This window comes from Triturus cristatus, chromosome 7 (assembly GCF_964204655.1).
Source record: "Triturus cristatus chromosome 7, aTriCri1.1, whole genome shotgun sequence".
Taxonomy (NCBI): domain Eukaryota; kingdom Metazoa; phylum Chordata; class Amphibia; order Caudata; family Salamandridae; genus Triturus; species Triturus cristatus.
Genome location: NC_140590.1, coordinates 1346527206 through 1346544849, shown reverse-complemented (window position 1 = coordinate 1346544849; position 17644 = coordinate 1346527206). Strand labels below are relative to the sequence as shown.

At 49.5% G+C, this 17644-nt stretch overlaps 1 protein-coding gene across 2 annotated transcripts in view; it reads right to left on the bottom strand.

The window, feature by feature from the left end:
- MTO1 (mitochondrial tRNA translation optimization 1) overlaps nt 1–17644 on the bottom strand; it is a 524123-nt gene that overhangs the window by 275919 nt on the left and 230560 nt on the right. For both annotated transcript variants that reach the window (XM_085619003.1, XM_085619002.1), the window contains one exon: nt 4988–5100. In XM_085619003.1, the coding sequence (XP_085475129.1) occupies nt 4988–5100 (113 nt within the window). The remainder of the gene's footprint in view (nt 1–4987; nt 5101–17644) is intronic.

The following is a 17644-nucleotide window of genomic DNA, read 5'->3' as shown; positions in this document are numbered from 1 at the left end:
CCTGAGGGCCTCAGGACTAAAGTGGATATCTTTCTCTAAGCAGTCATGCACCAGGAGATGCGTTTGCACAGTGGTGGAGAAAGAGGGTGTGGCCTCTGATGACCTCTCAGTAGTCCAGCTGTGTGGGTCTTACTGGAGGTAACAGGAGGGCTAGTTGGCCCCCAAGGACCCTCAAGAGCCAAGGGGACTTCACCCCTTAACTAACAGTGCACCAGGACATAGGTTTGCCGAGTGGTGGACAAAGGCAGCTTCCACAGTACCATTCTCATACACATTCATACACCAATACCAGTAATAACATACCCACTCACTGATTCATAGGTTTACACACATCCACTTACTCACCCATACAGCCACTCACTAATACAGCCACTGACATATCCACTCATACACCCATACAGCCACTCACACACTGTCAGTCACCCATAGAATCAATCACACAGCCACTCACTCACCCATACAGTTACACACACAGCCACTCACTTACTCATACAGATAATAACACGTACTTACTCACCTATACAGGCACTGACACAAGCACACACCCATACAGTCTCTCACAGCATTCACCTATATACCACTGACACATCCACTCACTCACCGACAGCCTACACACATTCAGTCACCCATACAGCCTTCACACACACACTCACTAACCCATACAGCTGGCGACTCACCCACTCAGTCATCCATACAGGTAGTCACACACCTCTTTCACCCACCCACACAGACACTCATACACCCATACAGGTACTCAGAAAACCAATCACTCACCCATACAGCCACTCACATACCCACTCACACGCCCATACAGCCATTTCGAAACCAACTGACACCCTGATAAAGACATTCACACAACAAGTCACTCACCCATACATTCACTGAGACACGCCATCACTCACTTATACAGTCAGTTACACACCCACTGAATCATCCATACAGGCACTCATACAACCAAAAACTCACCAATACACCTTGGTATAGATATATTTAACACTCAAGCGTTTTAAGAACACTCAGTCACTGGATGATGTCCTCAGTGATGTAATTTGAGATATGATCAGTGATGTCACTGACCATGTCATGTGACATGTGAGGTCATAAGCAGTACATTGCGGGGTCGCGAGCTATAGTTAGCTCAGCTACCTATAACTGCTGAATTTCACTAGTATTGTACGAGTGAAATGTGAGCCCAACTATAAAATTCCTGTAACCTTTAGATTTTTCAGTGAAAAAAAAATATATATATTTAGCTTGTGTTAGTGTGGTTATATCACAATAAAAATATGATTTTTCATAATTTGAAATTACTTATTTTAGAAAAATAGTTAAATTAAACTGTCAAAATAAATATAAAGGTAATGTATTTACATTTACACAATACATGTATTTATTGTAATTAATTAAATATTTCATAACTATTTAATTTAATGAATTATTGAGCTGCACCGTTTTATTTTATTAGTTCTAGGTTATTAGAAAAAAATTTCAATCAATTTACAACTGCATTAAATTCAATTTGATTAATTTTCTCTATACCTTACCATAGGGAGATATGCGACCCGGTAGTGCAGAGTGACGTTTACATATGAAAAGTTACTCTCGTAAATGTAATCTTAGATGTCTCCACACACTGGTTTCGGGGAGGTGGAGACATGCATGTCTACACTTATGTGTAAATCTGCACACAGAATTGGAGAAGATGTTTCAATTAATTAAGTTTATTTTTAAGTTCATGATTATTTTAAAATTAAAAAACATTTACATTTAAATGCAACATAACTTCTTAACACTAAAACTAATTATTTTAAACTTTTAAATAGTTCCATTATTTTAACATTATTTCCCATTGGGTGTTAAGATGCTGCTTCCATATTTTCTAAGAAAGTGTGTTTTAGTACCTGTGAGAGGCCATGTGACTTACTCTAAGTTTGAACTGGAGTACATCTATGACGGTGTTGTGGACTTCAGGCTGTAATAATTTTACAAGTGCAATTTGTGAACTGAAATGAGATTATTCTTTTGTGACTTGGTATTTGTATTTGCATGTCCCTCATTAAACCTTTCCTTATCTCCTTCCTCTTATCAAACTTTTCCTTAGCTCCTCTCCAACCCACTCCGTACTTCTCAATAAACTCATCCCATTTAGTAGTAGATATGCTCTGTTTTCCTACACTCCCCTTGATTGTTCCGAGATTTACTACTAAGTAGTAGACTTACATATGTAAAGCTCCTCCCATGGAAAAAGTAAGAAAAGCGGAGGTGTAAATCTCCACCTGTGTGTTTGTCAGTTGCATTTTGTAGTATGTAGGTAGTACTTCTATAGTACTAGTTCTATACCACAAAATGCAGTTTTTGAATTCGGCCCTGTGTTTCTACTGAGGGCTACAGAAAATAAAATCTCACTTATTCGCGTTTTTTGTATTGTAAATTTTTGACTTCTGCGCTTTTTAATCTATCTTGAAATTTTTAAAACTACGTTGTTTGCATTTCTATAGTAAGCCAATGTAAAAAGTCCTTAACAACTTGTGAAACAAAACATATATTCTAAAGACACACACAACTGTAACACTGCAGACTTCCACGTAACCCTTGCCACGAGTCAGCACATCTCCCAACACATAAACACACGCTGCAGTCATGTTTAACATTCTAGGTACTTCGATCTAACATTAAGAGACACTTTACATGGTTCACTGGCTAAATAAACTGGAGAGTAAATATAGGGGTCTATTGACCATATGGCAAAAACACTGACGTTGGACAGAAAGTTATTTTTGAGCCCTTAACACTAAATTTACTCTAAAAAATGTCCAGGAACTCAGTAGATATCATAAGGCCCTGACATCATTACTGAGCACAAACAACTCCTTTAGTTTGCTGGTTCCTGCTCAACTTGAGAATACCTTGACTACAGCCACAAAAACCTATTTAAATAAGAACCGGAACACTTATTACCATAGTATTAGGCCCTGATAATGGGTCTGATTCAGAGTCGGGCCAGTATTCCTGTACTCAGGTTTCCTGGGTGGGGGACCACATTTTTCCAGGCGATACGTTTACATAGAAAAAAAATCACATGAAGTTTTGGCTGCAGTCAAGCCTCAATCCCCCTTGTTTTCTATTGTGGGGAGTTAAGGAGAGGGTGTTTAAGACATGTAAGGCCCCTGCCAGAATTTACCTTTCCCTTCCCGTCAGCGAGTACTAGATTCGATATGTAGGTTCAATAAGTGAATCCTATTATTCAAAGTGAGAGGGGGAGACCCCTCTTCGGAACTGGAGCCCTCACACACCCAGCAAGCTAGGTGTCTTGCTTCATCATCTGGGCTTGCTCCTCGTCGGGCCGGCGCTGCAGTGCCTGACGGGCTCCCATAAATGGGGCTCTTTGTCGGAGATCTTTTTTCCCTGCCGTTTTGTGCAGTGGGGGTGAGGGGCCCAGTAGTGCAGATGTAGTATAAGTGAGTTAAAACAGGTCAATTATTCCTTGAATTGTATTTATTCTGGTAGGTAAATTGCCTGATTAAAAGTCAATAGAGTGGCGTAAAGCTAGGGGTTAAGTGCCTAGATGCCTACGTCCTACTCTCATTCGGTCGACATGTTTCTTGCCTCTGTTGTCAATAAGATCATGGGCAATTCATCAGGACCAGGGTATCAAATGCCAAAACACAAAATGAGAGGGGAAAACCTACCTCCCACATCGTAATACAGTGGACAATGTCCCACTGATGTCACGGAACCTAAGGGCCTAAATAGTATGGCCTCATCAATTTTCGGTGGAATAAAAGGAACACCAACAGTTAGTGTCCAGAAATCCAGAGATTGTGTGCAGGCTCACCTACCCTCGCCGCCGGAATCGGATTCTGACAACAGAGGCAAGAAACATGTCGACCGAATGAGAGTAGAACGTAGGGATCTAGGCACTTAACCCCTAGCTTTACGCCACTCTATTGACTTTTAATCAGGCAATTTACCTACCAGAATAAATTCAATTCAAGGAATAATTGACCTGTTTTAACTCACTTACACTGCATCTACACTACTGGGCCCCTCACCCCCACTGCACCAAACGGCAGGGACAAAAGTTCTCAGATAAAGAGCCCCATTTATGGGAGCCCGTCAGGCATTGCAGCGCCGGCCCGACGAGGAGCAAGCCCAGATGACGAAGCATGACACCTAGCTTGCTGGGTGAGTGAGGGCTCCAGTTCCGAAGAGGGGTCTCCCCCTCTCACTTTGAATAATAGGATTCACTTATTGAACCTACATAATCGAACCTAGTACTCGCTGACCTTATATGTCTCCTCACCCTTAGTAACTGCATACCCATCTTTATACACATTGCCCTGGGCACGTATGCTGGACCTGAAAAAAGCCCTATTGTCCCTCCTCTTGTTGTTACATAGAAGCATAGCCTTACCATATGCTTAGAGCAGGTGGTAAATGGGTAACAATCTGCGTTAAACTCCACAAAATTGGGAATTGTGTTTATTTGGAAATCCGGTCCCATATGGTATTTGCTCATTATTCCATAGAACTTAACTTGTAATTGCATGGTACTGGTGTGGATTTACTGCACAGTAACAGTAAACCACCTGACAGTGGCGTGCAACTCAGAATCAACACCTAATTGAAGATTTATGTTGCTTGTTCCACTGCAAATTCTGCATATTTTTTCTCCCCTAACCCGGAATTTGATTTTTATGACTTGTTTCTGTATTTCGATGTATTGAGCTGGAGATAGTACGATTTATTTTACACTCACTTTAAGTGTTGATCCTTCATACTTCTAGGAATAGCACTCAAACTTTGACCCACTATAGCGATGGAAGGTACACTTTTCTGATGTTCTGAACTGTTTTCTATAACACGTAGGATCAAATCTAAATTTTGGATTAGGTTCAGTGCACTGGACTTCTCCATTCCCACATATTTTTTAAAATGCAAAAAGGCTTTAAGCATGCCCAACATCTCCACCACTACATGTACCCACCGAGGTCCTCGGGTGGTCTCTTTCACATGGCTGTTGAGATGCAGGTTTTCTCGGATGATCTGCTCCACTCTTGGGGTTGTATATGTAAGATGACAAGGCATCTGCTCCTCGGCCTGAGGGGAAATAAAACAAGTATAAGCATAGAAAACGCTAAGATGGAGATGTGTAAATTCATAAACAAGATTTGCGGCCACCAACAACAACATTCAGGGCCCTCTGTGACCTCCTTCTTTCAGATGGAACAATAAACTTTCTAAAAAAAATAAGATACTCTTTAGCACAGCCACTTCACATGTAGTATTCTGCACTACTATCCGCTCACCTAGTGCCCAGTGTTACATCTCATTCAGACACAGGAACCTAACTACAATATTCCTTCAAATGCTGCTTCCAGTGCTAATTCATACATGATACCTGGTGCCACTGCAAGCCAACACATTACCATTCAGCACTGCCCCATCACACAGTACTATGTGCCACCGTAATCTCACACAATATCTTACAAGTAAGCGCCTCCACAATGAAGACTGCACATCTATGGCTCTTCACAAAGAGAAGTTTCTGTGTCGCCAGATACTCTGTCATTGCCCCTTACAGAGAGATGTCTTTATAGAACTGTTTCCTCTGTGCCACAGATCCTTTGTGCGCCGATAGTGTACCATCTGGTATTCACACAAAGAATACTGTGAGTCTCATAGCTACCAGATCCCTCTTTTCTTATATTATTTCAAGCACAATTTTAATGTACTGTTTTGCAGCATTTATATAGCACTTAGTAGCCATATATATCGGGTGCTAAAGTGCTTGCCTACACGGGTAGCATGCTACACTGTGTGGTTGGAAGAATGTTGCCTTTGTTTTAATCCTATGTGAGAGGTGTTTCCAAGTTATGCGTACTGACCACCAAGGTGCAGTTATCGTGTTAGGGGACACAGCACGTAGAAGTGTGGTGGATGATGAAGTGTGAGAGAAAGACATACAGTTTTCAGTATGCTGGCAGCTTTGAACAGCTCTGCAAGTTTCTTTATGATATTTCTCATGTTTGCGGTCTGTTTAGCTGGTTACTGCACTGGGTTGTCCAGTCTGAGATTTTGTCCATAGTTTAGGTAATAAGCTGGCATGGTTGTGGGAAAGAATTGGAGCAATCTATAGGGATGGGCAATGTTGTTATCATCCCATATCTGAGTGTCATTGTGAAATGCAAAGAAAAGGCCAGATATATATATGTATATATATCTGGAATACTTTAGACAAAGCTACAGCCCGAACTGCTAAACGGAATTACACCAAATTTGACAAAAAGGTAGCGCTTGGTTCAGAAAGCAACCTTTTTTTTTCAAAGGGTGTAAATCCCTTCAGTAGTTCCTGAGTGTTAGAAAAACACTCTCCCACACTGGAAGGGTGGTGGTGTTCTCCCAGACACACTGTGGTAGCTTGGCTCGAGTGGTCAGGAATCAGGCACCGTGCTAAGCATACGACATACCCATACAATAACCATGCGTGCATCCGTTCCAAAAACGACTCTACACCGTAAAAATTATGAAACTATCTTTCTTTATCTTCTTTTTCTCTCAGTTGCTGATTAGATAAATAATAACACAATCACAATATACAAACTTTTTAAATAGTGCAGGTCGAATAAATACTGGCTTAATGATTCAATAAATAGGGGTGATCATAAATAATGAAGGCATAAATATAAGTGCAATACATACAGGCAATTAAATATTCTGAGGCAATAAATACTGTAAACCAATAAATATTGTGCATCAATAAATACTGTGGACCAATAAATACAGTGAAGCAATAAATAGGTTAAATACAATAAATACAGTGCCCCTAATAAATAATTAAAAGCTGACAGTGACACTCATAGAATCAGATCACATTTGAATTCCTAAGGGCTGATTTGGCCCCGGCACAGCTTGTGGGGATGTGGTAGGCTTGAGGATGTCTACTCCCTGGCTTGGACAAGGCTGAGGCCTAAACTGAGGTAGTTCAAGGGGGGAATACCAGAGACCTGGCTCTCTCACTCCACACAACCCCTCTAAATTAGTCTCAGCTCACCCCCTGGCACAGTCAGGTTGGTTCCAGCACCTCCCTAGCCCCTTAGAGCAGTCTCTCAGGTCTCCACAGGGCCTTAGGCGCCCTCTACTCCACTTACTGCCCTTTTTCTGATGCTCCGACGCCGCTGGAGTCGTGTCGACGCCGTGAGGCGGTTCCGGTTCGATGTCGGCGGCCTCGGCGCAATGTCAGTTCTTGACGACGCCGGTAGGCGGTTCCGGTTCGATGTCGGCGGCCTCGGTTCGATCTCGACCTCCGATTCGATGACGTCGGGCAGTCTTGGTTCGGTGTCGACGTCAGGCGGCTCCGGTCCGATGGCGACCTCGGATTCGATGACGTCGGCCGGCCTTGGCTCGATGTCGACTTCCGGCGGCTCCGGAGTGCGATCTCCACTCCCGACCTCCGGTGCTCCTCTCCTCAGGTTTCCGGCGACTCCGGAGTGCGATCTCCACTCCCGACCTCCGGCACGATTCCCTTCAGGTTCCGGCGACTCCGGAGTGCGATCTCCACTCCCGACCTCCGGCACGCTTCACCTCGGTCTCCGGCGACTCCGGAGGGCGGACTTCACTCCCCCGTCGACGCCGCTCACTCGACCTCGGGTGACTTCCTCCTCGACCTCTGGTACTCCTCACGACCTCTGACGGCGCCCTCTCTCGACCTCTGGCGGCTCCGGGTATGACGTCCGCTTTCCAGTCGGCGCCGCTTCTCCACCTCGGGCTCCAGATCTCAGGCTACTCGACGTCGGACTCCAGGGAAACCAGTTTCCAGGTCAGGATCTTGCTGTTCTCTGTTTCTAAGGCCTGTTCCTGCTGTCCAGGTCCTTAGGATGGTTTTTCTTGCTTCTTCCCACACAGGGCTCCAGGCTGGGCTCAGTCAGTAGGGACTAGTATCAAGGGTGGGTTTATGGACCCCACTCCAGGCACAAGTTTCCACCCCTGCTGCTTCACTCCTTCCTCCTTCAAGTTTTTGCTGCTCACTCTTCACCAGTCAGGTGCCAACTGCCAGCTCCAACTGCCAACTCTCTGTCTTAGCTTCCCAACATTCTAAACCGCCTCCAACTGTCACAGGGTTCTGGAATGTTCTGGAAGGTGCTGGTAGGTTCCAGTGGATGCTGGTGATGTCACAGGTGGCCACCATTTTGTGCTCCAGGCCCTTAGACAGAAGTTTCAGGGGTAGATAAAATGGCTCCCTGAATCTGCAGCAACACTAAAAAGTCTGGTGGTTCCCAAAAAGGAAAAATTCAAACAGGGTTTGAGGCAAAAGTGGGACAAAATAAATAATGATGAGGAGGGACCACCCAAAGGGCTGACAGGTCTAACACGCGTCCCCCCCAGCTGAAAGTGGGGAGAGCTACCCAACCCCTTGGGAGTTCTCATCACTAAGGCGGAAATACCTTGAGAGACCGTCTGCATTGGCGTGGTCCACTCCAGGCCGATGTTCCACCTGAAAGTCCATTCCCTGTAGGGAAATAGACCACCTCAACAACTTGGGATTCTCCCCCTTCATTTGCATCAGCCAACGAAGGGGTCTGTGGTCGGTCTGAACCAGGAAGTGCGAGCCAAACAGGTATGGCCGCAACTTCTTCAGAGCCCATACCACTGCAAAGGCTTCACGCTCTATTGCACTCCACTTCTGTTCCCTGGGAAGTAGTCTCCGGTATAGGAAGACCACGGGTTGATCCAGACCCTCTTCGTTGAGTTGCGATAACACTGCCCCAATGCCATGTTCTGATGCATCTGTCTGGACAATGAACTCCTTGGAAAAGTCTGGGGCCCTTAAGACCGGGGCCTCGCACATGGCTTTCTTCAATCTCACAAAGGCCTGCTGACAAGCCTCCGTCCAGACTACCCGTCGAGGTTGTTTCTTGGACGTGAGCTCCGTGAGGGGGGCTACGATGGTACCGTACCCCTTCACGAAGCGGCGGTAGTATCCGGTGAGGCCCAAAAATGCTCGGACCTCAGTCTGAGTCTTGGGGGGTTCCCAGGCCATGATGGCCTCGATCTTCGCCTGGAGGGGTTGCACCGCTCCCCTACCCACCAAGTGTCCAAGGTACACTACCGACCCCTGCCCGATCTGGCACTTGCTGGCCTTGATCGTCAATCCAGCTTGTCTCAGGGCCTGGAGAACAGCTTGCAGGTGACGCAAGTGATCCTCCCAGCTGTTACTGAAGACGGCTATGTCATCCAGATAAGCAGCAGAGAAACTCTCCATTCCGGTGAGGATCTGGTTTACCAGGCGCTGAAACGTGGCAGGTGTGTTCTTGAGCCCAAAGGGCATCACACAGAACTGGTAGTGGCCATTGGGCGTGGAGAAGGCTGACCTTTCCCTTGCTCCATCAGTCAAAGAGATCTGCCAGTGCCCTGAAGTAAGGTCAAAGGTACTTAGATATTGGGCAGCTCCCAGCCGGTCAATCAATTCATCCGCCCTAGGGATCGGATGAGCATCAGTTTTGGTCACTGAATTCAGTCCCCGATAGTCCACACAGAACCTCAGTTCTGGTTGGGCACCCGGTGGTGCAGCTTTTGGTACTAGTACCACCGGACTGGACCAGGGGCTGCTAGAAGGTTCGATCACTCCTAGCTCCAGCATCTTAGTGACTTCACTATGAATGCTGGCCTTCACCTTGTCTGACATCCGGTAGATCTTGGACTTCACAGGTGGGCTGTCTCCTGTGTCCACGTCATGGACGCACAGGTGAGTCCTACCCGGGACAAGGGAGAACAACGAAGAGTACTGCCCCAGGACCTGGCGACAGTCCTCCTGCTGTTCAGGAGTTAGAGATGGGGAGAGAATCACTCCCTCCACCGACCCATCCTTCTCTTGAGACGCAAACAGATCAGGGAGAGGCTCGCTTTCCACGTCCTCTCCTCCGTCAGTCACCATCATCAAGATGACTTCGGGCCTCTCGTGGTGGGGTTTGAGGCGGTTGGCATGCAGCACCCGCAGGGGCTGACGAGGGGTCTTCAGGTCCACCAAGTAGGTAGCCTTACCCTTCTTCTCCAACACCTCAAAGGGTCCTGACCAGCGATCCTGGAGGGCACTAAGCTCTCCTGGTTCGATCACCCACACCTTCTGGCCAGGCTCCAACTCCACCGGGTGAGCGTTGTGGTCATACCACGCCTTCATCACTGCTTGGCTGGCTTCCAAGTTGTCAGAAGCTTGCTTCCATAACTTAGCCATTTGGCTCCGGAAGGCCAGCATGTAGCTCACCACATCCTGGGGAAGCTTTCTGGGAGTTCTTTCCCATCCGTCTCTCACCAGGTTGAGAGGTCCACGTACAGGGTGCCCATACAGAAGCTCGAAGGGGCTGAAGCCCACTCCCTTCTGTGGCACTTCCCTGTAGGAAAAAAGTAAACGGGGTAGGAGGACGTCCCATTTCCTCCGCAGGCTTTCAGGCAGACTTCTGATCATGCCTTTCAAGGTTTTGTTAAACCTCTCCACCAGACCATTTGTCTGGGGGTGGTAAGGAGTTGTGAACCGGTAGGTCACTCCACACTCCTTCCACATCGCCCGCATGTACGCTGACATGAAGTTGGTCCCCCTGTCGGACACAACTTCCTTGGGAAAACCCACTCGGGTAAAGATTCCCATCAGGGCCCTAGCCACAACAGGTGCTGTTATGGTCCTCAGAGGTATTGCCTCTGGGTACCGTGTGGCATGATCCACCAGAACCAGGATAAACCTGTGACCAGCTGATGTTGGCGGATCTAACGGACCCACAATGTCGATGCCCACCCTTTCAAAGGGGGTGCTAACGACAGGAAGTGGTTCCAGGGGAGCTTTCAGCTTCACCCCTGTTTTCCCACTGGCTTGGCAAGACACACATGTCCGGCAGTACGTATCGGACGACACTTTCATCTGAGGCCAATAAAAGTGTGGGACAAGACGGGCGAAGGTCTTGTCTTGCCCCAAGTGTCCTGCCAATGGTATCTCGTGAGCCAACTCCAGAAGGAAGGCTCGATAACGTTGAGGGACTACCAAGGCTCGTGACGATCCGTGTAGGGGTGCCTTGGGTTCACTGTAGAGGAGGCCATCCTCCCAGTAAACACTGTAGTTCCCTTCAACGTTCCCTGCTGCCTGGGCTTCGGCCTGTCGCCTCAGCCCCTCAAGGGTAGGGCACTCCCTCTGGCCCTGGCAGAATTCCTCCCTGGACGGGCCTCCCTCCACGTGCCACTCGGCCGGGATGGGTAGGTCCTCCAGTTTGGTAACGTCCCCCACCGCAGACTCCTGGTCCACCACCTCCGGTGGCCTATCCGTCCTACGGGGTGGGGACGCCGAGGCAGGCTCCTCCTGTCCTCGGTTCTTCCCTTGACTGGCAGCTGGCTGGGCCTTTGTTCCAGGCTCCAGCCGAAATGAACTCCCTCTTCGGGTAGTCGCGGACCTTGTGCTAACACAGGCCCAGTCAGGTGTACCCAGCATCTCAGTGTGAGTCCGGTATTCCACCTCCTTCCAAGCATTGTGCTCCATGTCATTCCCCAGCAGACAATCGACTGGCACGGCAGGGCTTACGGCAACTCGAAGTGAACCTGCAGCCCCCCCCCATTCAAAGGGAACCTCGGCCACTGGATAGTGGCCTGTTCTGCCGTCAGCCATCGCGGCTGGGTGGAGTACATCGGGAATTACCTGCTCTGGAGACACCAGTTGGCTACGCACCATAGTCATACTGGCTCCTGTGTCTCTCAGAGCCTCCCCTCTTTGGCCGTTGATGGTGACCCACTGCCCATACTTTGCGGTATTTGCGGGCACCTGGATCTTAGGAACCATCTCCCGTTCTCCCAGGGACACTAAAGTGACACCCGCCCACTCCCTTCCCTTAGTTAAGGGCATCTCCTCCCCGAGCACTACACTAGCTACTCCGGGGGTCTTTCCTCCAGTGGGAGGGGGTGGTCGTTTCAAGCACTTCGGATCTCCTTTATAGTGTCCAACGCCACCGCACTCATAGCAATGGACAACCCTTGGCTGCTGACTCTGGCCAGGATTAGGGTTTCTGGGTGGGTTAGCCCTAGGGGTGAATCCTGTTCCCTTCCCTTGGAAGTTATTTTGGGGGCCTTTGGAGAACTCCTTTTTCTTTTCCCCTCCCTCTTTCTTCTGGGGGGCGCCCTGTCCGGCCTTTTGAGTATCCCCTCCAGTCCCCCTTGTGGACACCCGGGTACTAGCCCAAATGTCCGCCTCCTCAGCAAGCTTCCAGGGATTGGTCAGCTTGCTATCCACCAGGTGTTGCCGCAGTTCAGGGAAACATTTCTCAAGCAGGTGTTCCTTCAGTACTAGGTCAAACAACCCCTCGTAGTTCCTCACTTCACTGCCCTGAATCCAACCCTCTAGTGCCTTCTTTGCATAGTCCAGGAAGTCCACCCAATTCTATGTGCCCAGTTTGTGACTACCCCTGAACTTCTGTCTGTACTTTTCGGGTGTTAGTCCAAACTTTCTTATGAGCGCCAGTTTCATGGTGGGGTAGTGGGTCTGCTCATCCTCTTCGAGGGCCAATAAAGCATCCCTACCAGCTGGAGGCATGTACTTGTACAATCCCCCTCCCCAGTACTTCTCTGGAACCCCATGGGCCCTTAACGAGACCTCATAGGCCGCTAGCCACTTGGCGATATCATCACCCACCCCATAGCTAGCTACTATGTCCTTTGGCAGGTAGGGTTTGGGTTCCCTGGTGTACTCTCGTTCTTCGCTGCCACCGTTAGGTACAGGGTGTGCCCCGATTCTCAGGATCTGAAGATCTATTTCTTTCAGCCTTATCTCATGAGCCATCCTCTGTTCCTCCTTCTCTTTCTCCAGCCTTGCTAAGTCCCATGTGAGCTGCCTTTTCTCCCTCCGGTCTGTTAACTCCACTTCAGACAAGCCACCGCTAGAGGCACTGCTGCCCTTCCTGGAAAGTGTCCTGGGCCCCGCTGACAGGTTCCCCACCTCCGGTTGGTACAAACCAGCTCCCTCACTGTCGGGCTCTCTATCCCTGTCCTCCTCCTCAGCCTTGCTTTCTCGGCGTGCCTCCCCCCAAGCCCTTAAGCTGGTTTGGAGTGCACCCTTCTTTGCTCCTGGGGGACAATACACCCCCTCCCGCTGGCAAAACTCCCTGAGTTGGGCCACTGTGTACGTTTCTAAATTCTCCAGTACAAACTCCATCTTGCCCACTCAGGTCAGAGGACAGTTATTTGCAGTAACAATGCAGGGGGGTACCTTTAATAATACCTCCTCCCACCACCAGAGTAAATTTGGAAAAAACAAAAACCCACCATTAGGAAGGCCGCTTTGAGAAAACTCCCGGTGTAGGCCTATGGACTACCCACAGTTATTGTTGAGTATACGTAGGCACAGCTCTATCCCACCACTGAACACCAATTATGTTAGAAAAACACTCTCCCACACTGGAAGGGTGGTGGTGTTCTCCCAGACACACTGTGGTAGCTTGGCTCGAGTGGTCAGGAATCAGGCACCGTGCTAAGCATACGACATACCCATACAATAACCATGCGTGCATCCGTTCCAAAAACGACTCTACACCGTAAAAATTATGAAAATATCTTTCTTTATCTTCTTTTTCTCTCAGTTGCTGATTAGATAAATAATAACACAATCACAATATACAAACTTTTTAAATAGTGCAGGTCAAATAAATACTGGCTTAATGATTCAATAAATAGGGGTGATCATAAATAATGAAGGCATAAATATAAGTGCAATACATACAGGCAATTAAATATTCTGAGGCAATAAATACTGTAAACCAATAAATATTGTGCATCAATAAATACTGTGGACCAATAAATACAGTGAAGCAATAAATAGGTTAAATACAATAAATACAGTGCCCCTAATAAATAATTAAAAGCTGACAGTGACACTCATAGAATCAGATCACATTTGAATTCCTAACGGCTGATTTGGCCCCGGCTTGAGGGTGTCTACTCCCTGGCTAGGACAAGGCTGAGGCCTAAACTGAGGTAGTTCAAGGGGGGAATACCAGAGACCTGGCTCTCTCACTCCACACAACCCCTCTAAATTAGTCTCAGCTCACCCCCTGGCACAGTCAGGTTGGTTCCAGCACCTCCCTAGCCCCTTAGAGCAGTCTCTCAGGTCTCCACAGCGCCTTAGGCGCCCTCTACTCCACTTACTGCCCTTTTTCTGATGCTCCGACGCCGCTGGAGTCGTGTCGACGCCGTGAGGCGGTTCCGGTTCGATGTCGGCGGCCTCGGCGCAATGTCAGTTCTTGACGACGCCGGTAGGCGGTTCCGGTTCGATGTCGGCGGCCTCGGTTCGATCTCGACCTCCGATTCGATGACGTCGGGCAGTCTTGGTTCGGTGTCGACGTCGGGCGGCTCCGGTCCGATGGCGACCTCGGATTCGATGACGTCGGCCGGCCTTGGCTCGATGTCGACTTCCGGCGGCTCCGGAGTGCGATCTCCACTCCCGACCTCCGGTGCTCCTCTCCTCAGGTTTCCGGCGACTCCGGAGTGCGATCTCCACTCCCGACCTCCGGCACGATTCCCTTCAGGTTCCGGCGACTCCGGAGTGCGATCTCCACTCCCGACCTCCGGCACGCTTCACCTCGGTCTCCGGCGACTCCGGAGGGCGGACTTCACTCCCCCGTCGACGCCGCTCACTCGACCTCGGGTGACTTCCTCCTCGACCTCTGGTACTCCTCACGACCTCTGACGGCGCCCTCTCTCGACCTCTGGCGGCTCCGGGTATGACGTCCGCTTTCCAGTCGGCGCCGCTTCTCCACCTCGGGCTCCAGATCTCAGGCTACTCGACGTCGGACTCCAGGGAAACCAGTTTCCAGGTCAGGATCTTGCTGTTCTCTGTTTCTAAGGCCTGTTCCTGCTGTCCAGGTCCTTAGGATGGTTTTTCTTGCTTCTTCCCACACAGGGCTCCAGGCTGGGCTCAGTCAGTAGGGACTAGTATCAAGGGTGGGTTTATGGACCCCACTCCAGGCACAAGTTTCCACCCCTGCTGCTTCACTCCTTCCTCCTTCAAGTTTTTGCTGCTCACTCTTCACCAGTCAGGTGCCAACTGCCAGCTCCAACTGCCAACTCTCTGTCTTAGCTTCCCAACATTCTAAACCGCCTCCAACTGTCACAGGGTTCTGGAATGTTCTGGAAGGTGCTGGTAGGTTCCAGTGGATGCTGGTGATGTCACAGGTGGCCACCATTTTGTGCTCCAGGCCCTCAGACAGAAGTTTCAGGGGTAGATAAAATGGCTCCCTGAATCTGCAGCAACACTAAAAAGTCTGGTGGTTCCCAAAAAGGAAAAATTCAAACAGGGTTTGAGGCAAAAGTGGGACAAAATAAATAATGATGAGGAGGGACCACCCAAAGGGCTGACAGGTCTAACACGCGTCCCGCCCAGCTGAAAGTGGGGAGAGCTACCCAACCCCTTGGGAGTTCTCATCACTAAGGCGGAAATACCTTGAGAGACCGTCTGCATTGGCGTGGTCCACTCCAGGCCGATGTTCCACCTGAAAGTCCATTCCCTGTAGGGAAATAGACCACCTCAACAACTTGGGATTCTCCCCCTTCATTTGCATCAGCCAACGAAGGGGTCTGTGGTCGGTCTGAACCAGGAAGTGCGAGCCAAACAGGTATGGCCGCAACTTCTTCAGAGCCCATACCACTGCAAAGGCTTCACGCTCTATTGCACTCCACTTCTGTTCCCTGGGAAGTAGTCTCCGGGATAGGAAGACCACGGGTTGATCCAGACCCTCTTCGTTGAGTTGCGATAACACTGCCCCAATGCCATGTTCTGATGCATCTGTCTGGACAATGAACTCCTTGGAAAAGTCTGGGGCCCTTAAGACCGGGGCCTCGCACATGGCTTTCTTCAATCTCACAAAGGCCTGCTGACAAGCCTCCGTCCAGACTACCCGTCGAGGTTGTTTCTTGGACGTGAGCTCCGTGAGGGGGGCTACGATGGTACCGTACCCCTTCACGAAGCGGCGGTAGTATCCGGTGAGGCCCAAAAATGCTCGGACCTCAGTCTGAGTCTTGGGGGGTTCCCAGGCCATGATGGCCTCGATCTTCGCCTGGAGGGGTTGCACCGCTCCCCTACCCACCAAGTGTCCAAGGTACACTACCGACCCCTGCCCGATCTGGCACTTGCTGGCCTTGATCGTCAATCCAGCTTGTCTCAGGGCCTGGAGAACAGCTTGCAGGTGACGCAAGTGATCCTCCCAGCTGTTACTGAAGACGGCTATGTCATCCAGATAAGCAGCAGAGAAACTCTCCATTCCGGTGAGGATCTGGTTTACCAGGCGCTGAAACGTGGCAGGTGCGTTCTTGAGCCCAAAGGGCATCACACAGAACTGGTAGTGGCCATTGGGCGTGGAGAAGGCTGACCTTTCCCTTGCTCCATCAGTCAAAGAGATCTGCCAGTGCCCTGAAGTAAGGTCAAAGGTACTTAGATATTGGGCAGCTCCCAGCCGGTCAATCAATTCATCCACCCTAGGGATCGGATGAGCATCAGTTTTGGTCACTGAATTCAGCCCCCGATAGTCCACACAGAACCTCAGTTCTGGTTGGGCACCCGGTGGTGCAGCTTTTGGTACTAGTACCACCGGACTGGACCAGGGGCTGCTAGAAGGTTCGATCACTCCTAGCTCCAGCATCTTAGTGACTTCACTATGAATGCTGGCCTTCACCTTGTCTGACATCCGGTAGATCTTGGACTTCACAGGTGGGCTGTCTCCTGTGTCCACGTCATGGACGCACAGGTGAGTCCTACCCGGGACAAGGGAGAACAACGAAGAGTACTGCCCCAGGACCTGGCGACAGTCCTCCTGCTGTTCAGGAGTTAGAGATGGGGAGAGAATCACTCCCTCCACCGACCCATCCTTCTCTTGAGACGCAAACAGATCAGGGAGAGGCTCGCTTTCCACGTCCTCTCCTCCGTCAGTCACCATCATCAAGATGACTTCGGGCCTCTCGTGGTGGGGTTCGAGGCGGTTGGCATGCAGCACCCGCAGGGGCTGACGAGGGGTCTTCAGGTCCACCAAGTAGGTAGCCTTACCCTTCTTCTCCAACACCTCAAAGGGTCCTGACCAGCGATCCTGGAGGGCACTAAGCTCTCCTGGTTCGATCACCCACACCTTCTGGCCAGGCTCCAACTCCACCGGGTGAGCGTTGTGGTCATACCACGCCTTCATCACTGCTTGGCTGGCTTCCAAGTTGTCAGAAGCTTGCTTCCACAACTTAGCCATTTGGCTCCGGAAGGCCAGCATGTAGCTCACCACATCCTGGGGAAGCTTTCTGGGAGTTCTTTCCCATCCGTCTCTCACCAGGTTGAGAGGTCCACGTACAGGGTGCCCATACAGAAGCTCGAAGGGGCTGAAGCCCACTCCCTTCTGTGGCACTTCCCTGTAGGAAAAAAGTAAACAGGGTAGGAGGACGTCCCATTTCCTCCGCAGGCTTTCAGGCAGACTTCTGATCATGCCTTTCAAGGTTTTGTTAAACCTCTCCACCAGACCATTTGTCTGGGGGTGGTAAGGAGTTGTGAACCGGTAGGTCACTCCACACTCCTTCCACATCGCCCGCATGTACGCTGACATGAAGTTGGTCCCCTGTCGGACACAACTTCCTTGGGAAAACCCATTCG